Source organism: Apus apus, chromosome 6 (genome assembly GCF_020740795.1).
Source record: "Apus apus isolate bApuApu2 chromosome 6, bApuApu2.pri.cur, whole genome shotgun sequence".
Classification (NCBI taxonomy): Eukaryota; Metazoa; Chordata; class Aves; order Apodiformes; family Apodidae; genus Apus; species Apus apus.
The window spans coordinates 12,713,931-12,732,215 of NC_067287.1; the positions used below are offsets into that span (position 1 = coordinate 12,713,931).

Consider the following 18,285-nt stretch of genomic DNA (forward strand, 5'->3'; position numbering starts at 1 on the left):
ACATATAGGCTAGACACTCACTGCTGCTCCTTTTCATGTTTTTAAAAAGTAGCCTTTGGTATCTCAAGTCATATCCTCATGATGTTTGAAAATTTTCACCTCACTCAGAGCATCTGAAGGTCCAGAAAGGCTTTCCAGTTACTAATCAAAAAAGCTTTACCAAAAGATCAAAATAAACGCTTGGCGAGCTCTGGCTTTTTAGTGATTAATGGTTATGAGCTTGGCTGCATGAAATCAAGACCTTTGACACGTGGTTTGCTTTTGAGATGTTTTCAAGAGAAGGCAAGCAGGAAGACAGTCTTCTGCCAAGGGGAGTATCTCAGACAACTTCAGACAAAGACTGACCTTCAGCAAACCAGAGGATGGGCGTCTTAGTGTGCCGAAGAGTCAGTCTGTGCTAGCATGAAAACAGTTGTGTTTGCTTCCCATACTGGCTGTTTATCTGGCACTTCAGTGAGGCACCACTGGTCAGAGATGGACTAATAAGGAGGCAAGGGGGAAGAAGCCTTGTTCATGAGCCTGAGGAGAACTTGGCAGGGCTGGTTTGCACCCATCTGCTATAACCACAGACATTAACCCTTTGGAGATAAGGCAGAGTAGTCCCACTGACCGGCTGCTTTGCAGCAGAGAAGCTTGGTATATATTTTGGGTGTTAGAGGCAGGATGGTACCAAGAAGCATGTGCTCTCCTTTTCAGACTAGGATCCAGGTTCCTGATCAATCTAGGAACTGGCAGCACAAAATGAGTATTCAGGTAAAACTTCCACAGCAGCTGCAGATAAGAAATTGTTGTGTTGTGTTTTTTTTTTTTTTTTTGTTAGAAATACGTATAAGCCTCTATCACTGAACAGCCAGAGCAGCTTTTATCATTCTAAACCAGTCACTTTTTGAAGCAGTAAGACCGCAAAGTCTTTCATCTTAAAAGCTCAACAACAGGAACTTTGAAGCAGTAATGAAACGATGCAGATCTCCACTCGAAAATTATAACAGTCCACAGGCAAATCTGCAGGCAGCCCAGGAAACAGAGCTGATATCTGAAAGTTAAGCCGAGACTTCTCTTTCTTACAGCAGAAATAATCCCCAAACTGCCCCCTGTAATATCTGCACAACCCCACTTCTTACAAGACATAGCATGAAGTGAACGGAAAGACATTTCTAATGGCTCTAAAAGTCACTCAGACCTTGGATATATTTCCACATAGATTTTACCCATCTTACCAGAGCAGTAGTCAGGCCATGAGGGTGACCTGGCACCACAGTGCCTAATATGTTTTTGTTTCTTCTTCATTTATCCAGGAGACAGAACTTTCTGGACTTATAATGCCTGACACTAGCATAAATACCACATTCCTGCAATTTTTTCCCTCCCACAAAATATTAACATATCTTCTCCACCGTGGCTCCCCGTTAAAATATTTTTTCTCCTTAGGGACTTGAGAGGTCCTAACCAAGATGAGGATTCCATCATGTTGAGCACAGCTATGCATGGAAACAACCAGCCTTTGCCCCAGGCACCAATCAGGCCAAACCTGGGTGCAGGCAGGGTGGGATGGGGGAGCTAGGGCTGGAGCTTGCCCCTGGGGACGGTGTGGTCACCCATGGTCAAGGCAGAGTGATGCAACCACACCCTGCCCACTAGACCAGCCCATCTCCTACCCATGCAGCAACCACATCACCCTCCCAAAGAAGCCACAATCTATGTATTTCAAATTATGTATCTTTTATACATACATATGGAACAAGGTGACCTTTCAAGCCAAAAATTATAGCGTAGCACACCAGTGGGTTTCAGCAGGGCAGAGGTACCACATACACAGCCCCATCCATCTCTCCCGACCCAGACTACTACTCACCGTCAACAGGGCTGAGGTAATCATGGAGGTGGGCTGTGCTGGCTGCTCCCCCGCTCTGCATCAAGAGGTCCCCATAGGGGTTTGGGTGGCCGGCCATCAGCGTCATTTGGTGGTAGTAGTCGGTGGCGTTGGCTCCTGGTGGTGGTGGGGGCAGCCCGAAGAGACCTCGCTCCTTCAGGTGCTCATGAGCCACTGCTGGAGATGCAAGTGAGGAGAAAAACATGGGGAGAAGGTTCCCACTGCAACGTTAGACCTTGAGCTGACGCTGGGGCCCCGTCTGCCCCTGCGCCCCCGCCAGCCCCGGCGCACGGCGCAGCGTAGGGCTCTCATGACGTGCGCTTGGGCGTGCTTCTGCGGACAAAAGAAACTAAGCTGGGGCCTCTGCATTCCTCCATTTCCGCAAATTTATAAACAATCTCTCGTTCTCCCTTCTAATAATCCTCCCGTTCGGACGCAACCGGGACCCCGGGGAGGGGGGAGAGGGCCCAGCCTGCTGGCAGCAGTAACCCTGTCAGCATTAACATCCCTGCCTATTAGGAAGGAAAGACAAATGTAGCCCAGTTCCCGATAGCAGCGCAAGGAAATTAAAGCCAAGGTCTAATGCATAGAGGTAGGTTTAGTGTCTGGCGGCATAAAACCATTTTGGCTGCCAAAGCCAATTACGTTCACTTTCTCCCAGCTGTAATTTTTCAGGCCTGCCTCCCCACCCGCTTGGCCCATTAACTTATTTACCACCGCCTTAAGAAGGAATAAAAGGAGAAGAAAAGCAACTCGAAGCACAACGTTATATTTTTCACAGCAAATAACAAAACTGGCTTTGGAAAGGGAGGATGGGGCAGAGCAAACACCCGTCAACCATCAGACCTCTCCACAGAGGGTGGCTGGGAGTTCAGATGACATTTTGGGGGAGGGTAAAAGACACATGCATCTCCCCATTACCCTAGTGATGTTTTTTTAACCATAGAAGAAGGTTTTGTGGCTGCCAGACACTAAGCTGTGAGCCCTTGTCACTCTCTGGAATGCTTTGCTTTACAGTGGAGAAGGGATGCTTGCCTCTGAAGCAGCTCGGGAGCTATGTTGGGGTTTGCTGAGTGTACAAAGACTAGATTCCCAAACCCCAGCTGCTCCCCAGACACTGACCCAGCTGTCTGCAATTGTGTAATGAAGCACATCTGATAAAATAAGTCACAATTTGTACCTCTCCAAGTTAAAGTAAAGTTGTGTATTTTCCACTTTCCCTGCTTGGGCATTTTTGTCCCCAGCTCCCAGATATGAGGTCTGTGGGGGTTCAGAGAGTGTTACTACCTCCCCACATGCTGAAAGCTGCTGTGGGGCAGCTCAAGAATAAGGAGGAAAAAAGTCCAGCCAATCTCCTTCAGGCTGGAGCCATCCGGCCCCGAGTCACAAAGCCAACCAGGGATAACCCAGCTGGTGTAGCGTCTACTCTACAACGTCAGTCCTGGCTAGGCCAGGCAGCTGGAGTGACTGCGACCCTCTCTGGGGGAAGCAGGGATCCCAGTGGAGGCATAAGAAGAAGCTCGCAAGAGAGCCCAGAGTGCTGCAGAAAAGAACGTACTTTAAGCAAAATATTTATAATCTGATCCAGCAGTAATAGCTATTCTCACGCTCTGCTTTCTCAGTGCAGTGATGCAAAACAAATGTGTAGTTGAAGGGGATTGGGGGGGGGGGGGAAAGAGACAGCTTTCCCACTTCAGAGAGCAGCTGCTGTGCCTTTGCAGCTGGAAATCCCTGGGTTTTAGGGAATTTTGGTGCTGGTGAGCTACAGAATTGCTGTGGCACCAGTAGCACAGGGTCTTACCGTCAGCGGGGCTGAGGCCCCTGGCAGCGGAGATGACGGAGAGTGTGGGGCTGCCGTGGACAGAGCGGAGATAGTGCTCCATGTGGGGAGCCACGTAGGGGTGTGGAGGGCTGAAGGGCGACTCGCCAGGCCCGGTGGGGTGTGGAGACAGGCGGATGAGGGAGATGTCGGAAATGACGGGGCTGCCGCTCAAGGGAGGAGGCCTGGGAAGGAAACACAGACAAGCTGTCACTCACAGCCACCCTGGATTAGGCATGGCTGCCTGCTGCTCTTCTTCGTCCCATCCCACCACCTTCACTGAATCACAGAATCACTTAGGTTGGAAAAGACCTTTAAGATATTTGAGTCCAACCATTAACCCTGCCCTATCAAGTCCAGCACTAAGCCATATCCCCAAGCACCACATCTAGATGACTTTTAAACACATCCAGTGATAGTGACTCAACCATCACTTTAGGCAACATGTTCCAATGCCTGACAACCCCTTCAGTGAAAAAGTTATTCCTTAAGGTCTAGTCTAAACCTTCCCTGGTGAAGCTTGAGGTCATTCTTTCTTGTTCTATCATGAGTTACTTGTGAGAAGAGACCAGCACCTGCCTCTTTACAATGTCCTTTCAGGTGGTTGTAAAGGGTGATGATGTCACCCCTCAGCCTCCTCTTCTTCAGATTAAATAGCTCCAGTTCCCTCCACTGCTCCTCATAAGACTTGTTCTCAAGGCTCTTCACCAGCTTCGTTGCCCTTCTTTGGACACGCTCCAGCACCTCTATGTCTTTCTTGTGTTGAGGTGCCCAAAACAGGACACAGTATTCAAGGTGTGGCCTCACCAATGCCAAATACAAAGGGATGATCACCTCCCTGGTCCTGCTTGCCACACTATTTCTAGTACAGGTCAGGATGCCATTGGCCTTTCTGGTCACCTGGACACACTGCTGGCTCATACTCAGATGCTTATCAATCAGAACCCCCAGGTCCCTTTCTGTTAGACAGTGTTCCAACCACTCTTCCCCAAGCCTGTAGTGTTGCATGGGGCTGTTGTGGCCCAAGTGCAGGACCTGGCACTTGGCCTTATTGAACTTCATACAATTGACCTCGGCCATTGATCTAGCCTGTTGAAGTCTCTCTGTAGAAAGATTTTTTACTGTTTTTGACAGCAGTAGCCAAGTTGAGTTCAAGTTGAGCTTTGGCCCTCCTAATTTTCTCCCTGCATTGCCTTACTACATCTCTGTATTCCTCATGAGAGGCCTGTCCTCTCTTATAGAGGCCATAAACTCTCCTTTTCTTCCTGAGTTCCAGCCAAATCCTTTTATTCAGCCAGGCTGATGTTCTTCCCCAACAGCTCATCTTTTGGCACAGGGGGACAGCCTGCTCCTGGGCCTTTAAGACTTCCTGCTTGAAGTATGTCCAGCCTTCCTGGACTCCTTAATCCTTCATGAAAGTCTCCCAAGGGACTTTGACAATCCATCTCCTGAACAGATCAAAGTTTGCCCTCCGGAAGTCCAAGGTGGGAGTTTTACTGACATCCCTCTTTACTTCTCCAATAATTGAAAACTCTGTAAGTTCATGGACACTATGCCCTAGACTTCCTCCAACTGCTATTTTCCCACAAGTCCTTCTCTGTTCATGAGCAGCAAGTCCAGAAGGGCACCCTCCTGGGTAGGCTCCTGTTGTGAGCAAATGCCAAGGAGGCTATCAGCTGCCAGGATGTTTTAGTGACTTCCACCCCCAATTTGGAGGGGTTGTTGAACCCACAGCTACCTCACCAGCTGTGTTAGGAAGTTAACTTCCATGCACTCCAGGAACCTCCAGGACTGTTCTCTCTCTGCTGTATTGTATTTCCAGCAGACATCTGGAAAGTTGAAGTACCCCGTTAGAACAAGGGGTAGTGACTGTGAAACCTCTCTCAGCTGCTTACAGAATATTTCATCCACCTCCTCATCCTCCTTCACCCATGATTTAGGAGGTTGAGGACACAGTGGGACATATGCAGAGCCTGAAGCCAGCTCAAGCAGCTGACCCCAGCTTGTCTGCCCTTAGAGGGGGGATGAGTTGCCTTGGGCACCACCTGCACACGCAGGCTGCATGAAGAATGCCCCATGCTAGAGATCCCACCCCAGCTCCTCGCCCGGGGAGCCTGGCTACACAAACACACCCAAGGCAAACCCAGGGTTTGCAAGCTTCTAACTGTCCCTTGGTATCCAGATGTTTTGTGCTGCCATATGCAGATAAAGCCCTGGACAGGGCTACCTATGAAAGGATGCAAAAGGCACATGGAATACTTATATGATCTGGAGGGGACGTGCTTTGCTTGGCCCAGGGTGCGCAGCTTGGCCAGTGCCTGCAGAGCAGCCCTCCCTGCCTGAGTCCATCACAGCTTGCACAAACCTCCTTGACAGGTCAGTGGCATGGTTCAGAGGACAAAAGTTCAAGAGAGGTTTTATTGCAAGCTTTCTGGGGGCCACCTCTGTTAAATCCCTTAGATCTTCCTCAGGCCAAGTGTTACCTGAGAAAGAAGTCAGTAAATGCTGAGGGATTCAGCAGGTAACAACAACAAAGTCACAAGAACGTTTTGGCACTCAAGCAGTTTTCTCAGAGTGAGCAAAGATGGAAGACAAAGTGCATGGACATCTCTCAGACACGTCTCCTGCTGTACCTTCCAGCCTCTTAGACAAAATGGAGAGGGTGTAAGGAGAGGAGAAAAAACTTACATGCCCTGACCTGATAGGCAGAAAATCTGAGCTAGACACCAAAAGAGGCAGAGCTGTCATTAGGCAAAATGAACAAGCAAAATCTGCTTTGCATTAGCTCTCTGTACTCAGAGACTGCTTGAAACAGAGCTGGTGGGGAGAGAGAGGTCACAGCAGGGATAGTGTTGGTCCCTGGCTGGATGTTTTGGCAAAACTGAGGGAGATGGATGTGCACCCCATGGATGTGTACCTCAGGCACAGGAGACCACAGGGATTTGGGGTTTCAGAGGTCAGAGATCTGGGATGTGGGCTGAGCTAAGGGACAGTATTACAAAAGTCCTTCCTTACGGATATCCAAACATGCCATTAACAAGTACATGTAAGATCCATCTCTCCATGCAGAGACAACCACAAACATGAGGGTCTGAGCAGTTTAGACATGCCACCTGCACCTCAGGATCTTGGTCCCACCCTGCCTTATCAACAGTTCAGGTGCATTTTAATTTATTTGTAATACTTGCATCTCAACAAAACCACACAGAAATGTAATCTAAGCTTTGCAGACTTATTCAGCAGTTTACGAGCATGTTTGTCTTTGTTTGATCTTCTGCGTGTTTCTCTGTCTTTCTGATAAATTAGTAAACCTTGTGGCTTTTTGAACACTTTCTGCTGATGGGTAGTAAATTAAATGCCTTTTAAAATATTTATAGTTCAAAGTACTTTCCTGTAGCAATATACTCTGCGGCTTATTGGTGTGAAATACAAGGCAGTGAAAACTTATCAGATATAAAGGACTTGTGGAGATGCACTGACACCAACACACTCACACAGGCTCCTCACTGAGACAGGGGTTCACTAGAGAAACACCTACCGGCGGTTTTTTTTACAGCACTGAAAGACAAACATATGATGGCCTGGCTACTTCAGACCTCATAGCTTCCCCACCTGCATAACTATGGCATTTTGTTACCAAAATTATGAGGTGACCAAAGTCCCTCTCCGAGTCACCCTCTGGTGCCTCTCACCATGACATCAGCCACGGTAGTGGTGAGCTCGGGAAAGCGGCAGCCGAGGCCGCCGGGACTGGTTTCTGTTGAGGCTGCTAATAAAGGCAGCAGAGCACAGAGTCAACCAATTTATTTCTACTGGGGAGGAGGGAGAAGTGAATCAAAGTCTCTGTTCCAGATTTAGTTTCAATTCATTTCTAATAATCTCCACCGCTTCATCTGGAAAAAATGAAACAGGATTTAAAAAAAAATGATGTCATTAAGAAAACATCTGACTAATTTTTCTTCTGACGAAGTCTTAATATAAGTGGGGGGGGGGGGGATGTAAATTAAAAGCAGCCCCAATCTTCCCTAGGCCACAGAGCCTGCCTTAATACATAAGCCATGAAAGAACTTTTCTTACATATACAATAAGTTCCCTCTTTCATCAGTACTCACAGCTTCTCCCAAAAGGGTTGTGAACTTCTTTGATGCAGGCTTGGAACTATGTATTGCCAGGTTTACGAGTCTTTGGAGCCTCCGCTGATCAGACTGTGAGGCCAACATCTAAAATGTGTATAACAATATGAGGGGTTTGCTATTTCATTTTCTCTGTGCTAAATTGGGCAGAAAGGATGGAGCCCCTCAGAACAGGAAAACTCCACCCTGGGAATAAAAGGTAGCACTGGGAAAAAGATGAATTCAACCAAAATGTGTGCAGCTGGAGGCCCAGGAATTGTTGCAACATGGAGACAGCCAAATGTTTAAAGACCGGGATGGAGAGCAGGCTTCTCCTCATGGCTCTGCTTACAGCCTCTCCTTGGCTTATCTCTCCATCTGTGGACTTGGACAGTCATACTGCCAACCAGGTCTGGCTCCTGAAAGCCCTTCCAGGCAGGGATCACCTCTCACCATTGTAAAATTCCAGCAAAGCACCATCTCAAGGAGCAGAATGTCCCAAAACAATGTGGCTTCCAGTTCCTGCCTGCCAGGAACAGCTTACTTGGCCAGATGCATCCTCTGCTTCTAACTCCCCAAAAGTTTGATTTTTCCCTTTTCTTCCAGTTGCCCCACTTGCATTATTTGATGTCTAATCCCCAGGCCTCAGACTGGGCCACTTCATCGGCACCCTGCAAATACGCGGCGAGAGGCAGCCATAGTCTCATGGGTCTGCTCCTAGACTGGAAAAGGGACAACCAGCTGCTGCTTTAGAGACAGTGAATTAAAGGGGGGACCATGATGTGATGCTGGGTGAGGGCTGTTCTGCCCCCAGGCCCAGCTCACTCCAGGGCAAGTAGGGCTCCCCGTCTCCATGCCCTGAATCCCACAGTGGAATCATCTCCAGCTTGGTGTGGTGTACCAGCCCGTCCTATGGTGCCACAGTGCCAGAGCTAGTTCTTAGTATGTCCACACAGCTCCCTGCCCAGACCCTGGCTATCTGTACATCACCTCTGGGTCCCTCCCTGGATCCCACAGATGGCACAAGGAAAACACCCAAGAGCCTGGAGGAGAACTCCCAGCTCTACTGAAGCTGACACTGTAAAAATCTTGCTGCATGCAACAGTACAAGGGATTTCACCTGACCACGTGTATTTCTAAAGAAACTGGAATCCTGGTTTTCAAATAGGCTAAGGGAATTGGGTGTCCAAACGCCATTAAATTTAATGGCAGCTGGGGGCCTGTTTTCCCCACAGCTCTGACGAGAAGCCCAGGCTCTATAATTAATGCTCAGGACTTGCAGAGCAATTTGCATCTCTGACAAAGCACGAGAGCCCATATTAATTTCCTCCCCCACCCAGAAGAGTCTCTCCCTTAACCACTCTCAGTAGGACATTACCTGATCCCATCTATGGGCTGCAGGGCCTCATGGTGATGCTGGGGACGTGCACACTGCTGAAGGCTGTACAGAGCAGCTCTTTACTGGTGGGGTGGATAACCACCCTCAGAAAGAAGAAATCCTTGCACTATTTACACCTGTCTCCAGCTGCCAGCAGAGCAGGATTGTGAGGCAGTGGGTACACACAGGGATGGAGGAGCACAAGCAAAGATACTGGTTTCTGAGATGGGACACACTCTGCTGGTAGGACACCAGGAGATTTTTTTGGTGGTTTCCAGGGGCTGGTCACTCCTCGACTATCCTTCACTGGGGAAAAGATCTGCTTAACTTTCCTGCTGCTTGGGTCTTACTGAAAGGAGCACTAGCTTGCCTGAAGCTCTGCAGTCTCACCCTAAAGGCTGATGGAAGGAGCTGGTATTTTTTCTTTGGAAAGAAAGGCAAAAAAAAAGCAACCTGTGGTTTTCAGTGAGATCGACCAGCACGTCCATGAGTATGCCTTGGAGCCCAGCAGACACTTGCCCCCCGTGCTGCTGTTCCCGGGAGGTGTGTTTGTTGCACTCGTTGCATTACAGCTGGATCTCGTGGTCCTGTGACAGAGGGGCAGGATCACCTCTGAGGTGCTGAGCTGGTCTCCTGGGAAGGGAAACCCCTCAGGGACTAGCAAGCCCAGTGCTGACTCGTATGGACAGGGCCTTGGAGTGACTACCTCATCCTGCTCTCCCCCTGCTGTCATGCCCCCGCAATCACAAAATCTTGCATGGTGGGGATGTGGCCCCATCTCTGCGCTGCCGTGTGCAGGTCTGAAGCCTCTGCAGGGGGCACCCAGCAAAGAATGCCACAGTTACAGAAGTTGCACATTTCTGAAATAATCTCCATTTGTTAAATAAAACCCAGAAAAATGGGGACAATCAACCACCACTAATGTCCCATGACTTTTCTAAATTAACACTTACGTGCCAAATATATTAATTCAGCGGAAAACAAAGGGCTGAATACTTTCCCATATGCTTAATGGAATATGGACACTTGCAGGCAATTGTTCTGCTCTACAATAAAAAAAATGGCATAGCAGCTACACAGGGATGGAAGCTGGGAACAGAGATGCTTGTGGGGAGGGGTATCCTAGCCTGGTAGAGTTTTGCTGTAAGAAAAAAAATCTTTTAAAGCCAGAAATCCCCTCTAAATCCCACATTAAAAAAATCCTGGCTTTTGTTTGAAATAAAACTTCCTGGCCTGATTTTTGCCAGTCTTGTATACCCAGAACACCACCCAAAGTCTGCATGAAATAGAGAAGAGCCATACGGATACCCAAAAAAGGGATGGTGCTCAAGGCAGACAGTCTACATATGGGATGCCAAAGCTGTATCCAGCAGGAAACCTAAAATGCCCCAGGATTCATGCTAAATGATTCAGTCTAAACAGCTCTTGCTAGGCCCTCAACTTCACCTCTGTTTATTTCTGATTTAAAGTCCCTTACAACAGGAAGGGCGAGAGGTCGTGACACTTGTGTGGTACCCTCAGAATTAAACCCCATGAGGTCCCTCAAAACAAGGTACCTTTCAGAGGTCAAACCTGGGCCACAACTATCGAATTCACATGCCATTTGACCATTCACAGAGATTTCCCCCCTCCCATTTTTTCTGCTTAGAGAGCAGAGGATGAGCCAGGAGAAGCACATGGAGCTGCCTCCCAGCCACAGCTCCCCCAGCCACTGCCAGGGAGCACCAGGCAGCCTGGTAATGAGGCGACAGGGAATCACTCACACTTCCCAGCTCTCCCGGCACTCCAACAAATTGATAATTATCTAGTAAAGTGACCTAGTGCTCAAATATAGGACTATCAACTCAAATATTCCAGCTTATGTGTCCTGCTAGTAAAAGATCAGGATGGGGACCCAAGCGACATCACTGCTAACTCCCAGCCCTCCCCTGCCAGGATGCACAGCACAATTCATTTTATTTCTTTTTCCTGTATTTTCTCAGCTCTAAAATGGGGTTAATAATGTTGTCTTTCTTGTTCCATACCCACAAAGATTAACATAGAAAATCAGAGTCACCTTTCCTAATTCTGCAATTAATGCTCTCACTTATAAGAAGCTTTGAAGCTGGACAAAAATGGCTAAAGTTTCTCTCTGCAGAAATTTCATGGGCACACTTCGAGCAGTTCCTGTTTTCTCTTTTCCCTCAAAAAAAATGGCTTTGAAACACGAAAAGCACAACAAATAAAAAGAGATTTTAACAGTGAGGGCAAGTTCCCATTAGATGGGTTTATGAAGGGAAGTGGTAAATTCAGCACTGCTGCAAGACTTTACAGCAAAACTAGATGTTTTTCTAAAAGATGAGCTCTAAGTGTACTGCAAGGCTTGGAGTTTTAATAGTAGGAAAGAATAATTTCTCCCACTGCAGAAATTAAAGGGCAGAACCCTATGGCCAGTGTCACAGATGTCAGATCAGATAACTACAGTAATTCCTTTGGGCCTTAACAGACACAAATCTCTGAATATAAAATCCCTTATTTGTGGATTTGTGGTTCAGGCACTGCTTCGAGAAGGATTTAGGTAGACGCTGTGAAAAATCCCACCATGTATCCATTGGCAATGGTAGTTGTCTAAATACCTTTGAAAATCATGCCTTAAAGTTTAATTTTGTACCACTGAAGTCAAAGGCAACTCTGCCGCTGATGGCAGGAGTGACAAGAACAGCCTCCAATTCATTGATTCCTGTTTTCCATCTGCACCATGGAAACAGTTTTGTAATCTAAGGTGGTTGCCATTCCTTAGTACAATTTTTTTCCATCCCTTAAAAAAATATATTCAAGACTTAATGCAACTTCTGGAGTATGAAGTCTATTTAATATATTTCCTCCAGGTAAGAAAAAGGATTTGTTTGTTTGTTTCCAATCAAATAAAAGCTAAACATCTTTAATTTTTCCTTTCAAATGAGCATTCTCTTTTCAAACATACCTGACTTCAATCCTGTCTAAAATACCTAAAACCAAATGGAACATAATATTTAATTTCACCTAATATAAGGTTGTTGTTATTACTTTTTCAATGAAATCAAGTGTTCTCGTTTAGATCTTGAAACTTCTTTTCCGTCTAAGGTCCAACAAAAGTTAACAGCATTCTTAAGCTCACAGGTTCTTGGTAGCACCATTTGGAGGGAGCAAATTTGCAAGCCTAAGTAGAGGAAAAGGCCCTCAAACTACAAACTGTCCTAACTACATATGATTTCTCATTGTATTTATGCCACATTTACCACAACACAGGTCTCATTTTGGCTGACACTTGTAGGCACAACTGCAACATAGTAACAACAATGTCAACATTTGCTTTTAAAATGGAAGAAAAATGAAGATTTTTAATAAGTAAGGTTGCCCTCCATTATACAACACACAAAGAAGCAAGACATCAAAGGTAGAAATTAGAGTTGGTACAGGACCTTCAAACCCAAATGAAATTAGTGTCTGGAGGAGAAATCTTTGATTCAAGCTTAATAGTGGTGATTTTTCTTGGGTTGTTTTATACTTATATCAGCTACACAGCCCACTGTGCAGACATATGTTCCCAAAGCACATCAAAGGAAGTAAACATTCTGTTTCAGATCCTAATATCCTTTTTTTATCCAATTATCTTACTTACATGAGCTTTTAATTTAAGTTCTGAAAGCCTGCCTTTTCACACAAGCTTTCCTTTAGCGACAGAGGTAGCAGAATGACCAGCTCAGCTCTTGTGAGATACCCACCAAAAAAACCCCACAATGAATAAATCAAAGAGCAGCAGATGAGTCTCTAAGATAGTTTCTTGAGAGATTAATGATGAAAGCCTTCAGAGAAGAAGCATATTTTAAGAAGGAGATCTTCAAGGAGGGTAGCTGAGGGGGAGAGAGAGAACAGGCATGAAAGAAAGCATGGATAAAAGTGCAAGAGCCAATGAAAGTAGTTCTGAGAGAGACCGAAGGAGCAATGCAAACCTGGAGGCATGAGAACTTCAGGTTGACACCACCAGGCAGGAGAACTTGATTCCAGTCATCACAAAGTCTGACGGCTGTGGTGTCGGAATGCTGTAGGCTCAGGGTGGGGACGGGATGAGGACTGGGCAGCAGCATTCCTGGTGGGGGGCAGGCAGGGGGCAAGCAAGGTGGGAAGGAGTAGGGAATGAGTTGGGAAATGCGTGGGCATGGACCAGCTCCTGGTGGCAAAGCTGAATAGAAAGATGAGGGAGATCTGAGAGGATTCTGTACTGGGGAGGGCACGCAAGAAACGGGTGTTGGAAAGATGTGTCAGATGTGACACAGCCATTTATCCGCGTCTGATTGATTTCCCTTGGCACACATGTTTAGGATATTAGCACTTCTGAGCAAATACTTTGCTTGTAGCTGTGAAGACACTGGGCTTGGGAAAACAAATAGGAAGAATACATGTGTGGAGAGGAAACCTGAATTTTTGATCCCTGCCTAGTAATGTCTCCTTGCCACATTACATTTGGGTGGGGGCTTTTCTCCCTTAAAAGAAAATAACGTTCAAGTGCTAGAGGGGAGATTAACATTTAAGAGGTTATTCCTACAGTACTTCTGAAAAGTCCCTTCCAGTCTTATGCCAGCACTAACCTGTTGTGGAGAGGGCAAGGCACTGGCAGCAACATCATAAGAGTGGAGCTCGTGTAAGAGTCAAGCAAACCATAGAAAATGCTTATTCATTCATAACACTTTAAATCTGCCTTGGCTCTATACCCGTCATATCCCAGAAAAGCAAAAAAGGACCATTCCTCTTCATCATGACTGTAATACAATCAACTGGCTGCAGCATTACTCTAACCAACGTTAACTAACAGAGTCTATGTCTGACATCTATAATTTCATGTTAACAAATTAGGTAGACTCCTGCATTTCCTGGTACCTTGAATGCCCAAGAAGCTCATAACTTTTCTTTATATGCAAAATGTCAAGGAAAGGGCAAACAATGTTATGCCAGAAGACCATAGCCAAATCACTTGGTTGGAATGTGCTGTAAATCACGAAGTGAATGGAAAATTAATCTTTGTTCCAGGACAGCGACTTCCAGCTTTAATGTTGCTGCTAATAAGCTCCTTTTCCACTGGGAATGTCCTCTTCCCATAATCCAAGGTCCTTAAATCCTATAACTAAGCAAGACACCAAAGAAGGAAAACCTACACCCAACTAATTATAAAAAGCCTGAAATGTCCTATTTCTCTTTTCTGAAGTAGAGGGGAAAACCATCAGTGTTCAGGCTTCAGTAAGATGTTGTGCTTGCACTACGCAGCAGTAAGCTGTTGTAACCAACTGGAAGCAACCAGAAAACCACGGTTAACAAAGGGAAATAAAAAGAAATGGGAACAGGTACAGCACAGATGTCTACAAAGCCTTTCTAGTCACAGCAGTCAGAGGAGCTCTGTATGTGGAGGTGATTGTGATAGCCACACAGAAACACATCTTACACTCATACACACACAGACGTTGCTGGCAGGCTGCCTGTGTACCTGCCTCTGCTGCCTCATGGCAGAAAGAAGACATGGATTCCTGTAATAGTAAAGCTTTTGGTTGGGGCTTCCTGGGGTTTTCTGCAGGAATTAATTTTGCTGGCATTTGTCACATTTTAAACAGCAACAGCACTCATAGTAACCTCCAAAGGGAAATATTCCTGAACAATATATAATAAATACATTGATTTCTAATAATAACCATGTGCCCTAAATCTTCTTGCTGACAGGTTTAGTTGGACCAAAGGCCCTTTTCACATCTACTTCATGACAGTTCCCATCACTACATAAAGACTTTGAAGTGCCCTAACGTGCAGTAAAATGCTAGATAACCTACCAAACTGTCAATATTTCTTCACTTCTAAAAGGAAATGCTAATGGCACTCAAAGAGCTCAAGATGTAATGTAAGATCTGATCCAGCAGGCTGGCTGATCTAACCATCCTTTCCTTTGCAACGAGTATGCTGAAAAGCAAGCAATTATATGGTGAAAAGCAGAACTAGGTAAAAGTTTTTCACTGATATGACTGCAGGGAGAAAAGCCTTTTTAGTCCAAACAAGCTTTTCTCTTGGAAATGTCTGGAGTTTTCTATACAAAGTAAGATAATTAACAACAAGTTAGCTCTTCCATTTTAATGTATTTTTAATCTATTCCTCTCCCTTTTTTTAACCATTTGAAAGAAAGTGAACCAGAATGAAACATGGGTGTTTTTAAAATCTGGCCAACATTCAGCTGGGAGTCAATTTTTCATAGGGAAAAGATGAAAACAAATAGTTTAGAGAAAGCTGAATCTCCCCACAACAGGTTGTGATAAACAACTGGTATTTCTCTACCAACCCTAGTCTGCAAAGTAAGACTGAGAAAGGCTCTACAGCAGGAGAAACTAAAAGCAATAAACAGAAACCCAGTCCTGTGGTAAAACCCCAGCACTGCCTGTGGAACTGTACAACTCCAAAAGACTCCAAAGATGCCATGGTGTTCCCCCAGCCTCCTAGATCATCAGCTCATGGATGAGGTGCTTTATATCTCATCATCCACATATCACTCCAGAAGCCTTCCTTCCAAAACCCTTCTGCACCCAGACTCTTGATAACATTCTCCACAGCTCCTGTCCTATTTTGTTCAGTTTTGCAATGACACAGGTAAATATAACATATTTATCAAGAAAGGAGTAGGGATCTGACGTTCCCTAGCTGTTTACTGCTGAAAGTTTAGACTGGTACTTTTCAACCTGTGGTTTGCAAAACCCTTGGAAATCACAGAAAACTCCTTCAGATGATATGAAAGGTAGCAAAAAAACCCTGCAAGCCTATTGTTATTTGGGCTAAATTCACCATACCATGTTTGACAGCCTGGCTGGAAATTTTTTTAGGGGGGCCACAGACTGTAATAGCTTTTAAGCCCCTCATTGACCTTATGCTTCCCGAAATTAATAAAAGTTACATACAAGACATCCTCATAGAAATCACCCACCACTGCCCCAGCCCCTCCAACACCCACTGACATCAGCCAGCACCAGAGAACACATGTGGGATTTGGGCACCCTTCCCACGTGGGCGCGGAGGGAACCCCGTCTCCATCTCAGCAGCCCCCTGTACCTACAGTGATGCCTCCCTCCCGCCACCACGCAAAGGGAGACCTGTGGGCCTCATCTTTCTTTCTCTTATCTCACGCGGCTGTTCCTTATGCAGACACATTTCTGTATACAAATCCCATTATACTTGACCCTCGGTTCACCCTGTTTCCATTACAACGCTGTAGACTCAACCAGACTTGCTCCAGTGCCAACTCTCTGCTGTCATTCCTTGCGCAGAGTGGTAATAAAGAAATCACTGTTTTAAGCTGACAAAGAACAGATTTCTTACTAAGTAAACACTGATGTTTTGGTAGGGAAATTAAGTTATAAAATTGTGTCTACAAAGGGAGACCATACAGATGGAGTTTGTTAAGAAACGGCAATACAGTCAACAGTGGTTAATTCAATTGCCTGCTACTTATCAGATTTTTTTTTTCAAAAAAGGCTTATCCAGCTTTTGTAAATGCAAATGCAGAAAAACATTTCAAAGGCTTGTCTCATCTTAGCTGGAGAGTGATGCACACATGCACACAGCCTCTCAAGACCCAAGAGCCTGCCCTTGCACATCTGCTATGGTTGTGTCAGGGTCCAGCAGGTCTGGCACTCACCCGCCTGTCAGGAGAGGATGGCCGAGCACAGCACAGCTCATCACCATGACACCACCCTCCAGCGACCTCCATCCTCATAGCTGTGCCATGGCCTCACTTCGCCTGGTCACCACCCTTGCCTGCCTTTCTGCCTGCATGGTGCCCCACACCAATTTTAGATGCCCCAAACCTTCCATCAGCTCAGGTAAAAGCAGGGCACTAAGCTCAGCTGTGCAAAGATATGAAATTCAGTATCTCCAGTCCTCAGTTGAGCCTTAAATGACCCCAATCTTAGTTCTCACATCTAATTCACAAAAGCTCCAGGCTGACACCAAGTCACTGAAGCAGTTTCTCTCCTAAATGCAGCAACAGCAGAGGCACAGTCACTCTTTTCCCTCCCCTTTCCAAGGATTTGCAGCTGAGTTTAGGGTGTTGCCTAACAACCTTTTTACAGCATCAGTCCTGGCCAAGGCCCCTCAGACATCCTTCTCACGCTAACAGTTCTGGGGCCAGTCCATACTGCTGGACTGGGAGCAGAAGCAAGAGGTTCCTCATCACTCCACAGACCTCATAAACCATCATCCTTGCATCTCACCAAACATCAGCTTATTATCCTGTTATGGCATCTAAGGAAAGAGACAGATGAGAACTCCAGCCCTCTTTCTACTCACTGTGCCAAGTCTTCCAACCATGCAGAGTCAAGGAAGAGGTGGCTGCTGTATTCCCAGGACCAGCTGCAGGTTCTCAACTCACACATCATGGTCATTGCTTTCCACAGCAGCAACCAAAGACTGTCTGAGAGGATTTTTTTAAACATTTTATCAGGAAGGAAGGAGAAAATATTAGCATAGGATAAAGTTCACTATGGTTTTCACTGATGATGTAAAGTCATGATGTAAAGTCTCAGGCAAGCCAAAGGGTGTCAACATTATGTGCCCTTCAAATTATGCACTTGGTCAATAAAACGAGCTGTGCTTAGGTTGAAACTATGTAAATACACTCATTAATATAAGGTAAAAATCTAAAAAAGATATATTGCTGGGCTGTTAAGTCACAAAGTATTAGTTCTATTTACAATTCAAGAGGAGGGATATTAAACACTCAAATTTTAATGAAAACACTTGCAGTGGCTTCAATAATACAGCACAAAATTTTACTTAAACATTTCTCTCCAGTTTTGAAACTGGCAAACCCAAACCCATGGTACTGTGATGTGGGAATGAGAAAACAGATGTGCAAAGGTGTATCGGGTTGTTTTACCTGTTTAGACCTCACAGTGATGAACAAGCTAAGCCTGGAAATCTACTACCAGTAGTGAGGTTTTCCATGTAGCAACAGCTTTTGAAAGTCCCATCAGCCATCTTTTTGCACCTTCAAGTATCTTTTCTAGCGCAAGCTGATTTCAGCGGGGAGTGAGCTCCTACACACAGTCATTTTGGGATCAAG

General features: G+C 45.8%; 1 protein-coding gene across 2 annotated transcripts in view; it reads right to left on the reverse strand.

Moving 5' to 3' along the window:
- The window catches only part of GLI2 (GLI family zinc finger 2), a 145,948-nt gene that overhangs the window by 38,932 nt on the left and 88,731 nt on the right, over nt 1-18,285 (reverse strand). For both annotated transcript variants that reach the window (XM_051624096.1, XM_051624095.1), the window contains 2 exons: nt 3,672-3,874; nt 1,853-2,044 (listed from right to left, as the gene is read on the reverse strand). In XM_051624096.1, the coding sequence (XP_051480056.1) occupies nt 1,853-2,044; nt 3,672-3,874 (395 nt within the window). The remainder of the gene's footprint in view (nt 1-1,852; nt 2,045-3,671; nt 3,875-18,285) is intronic.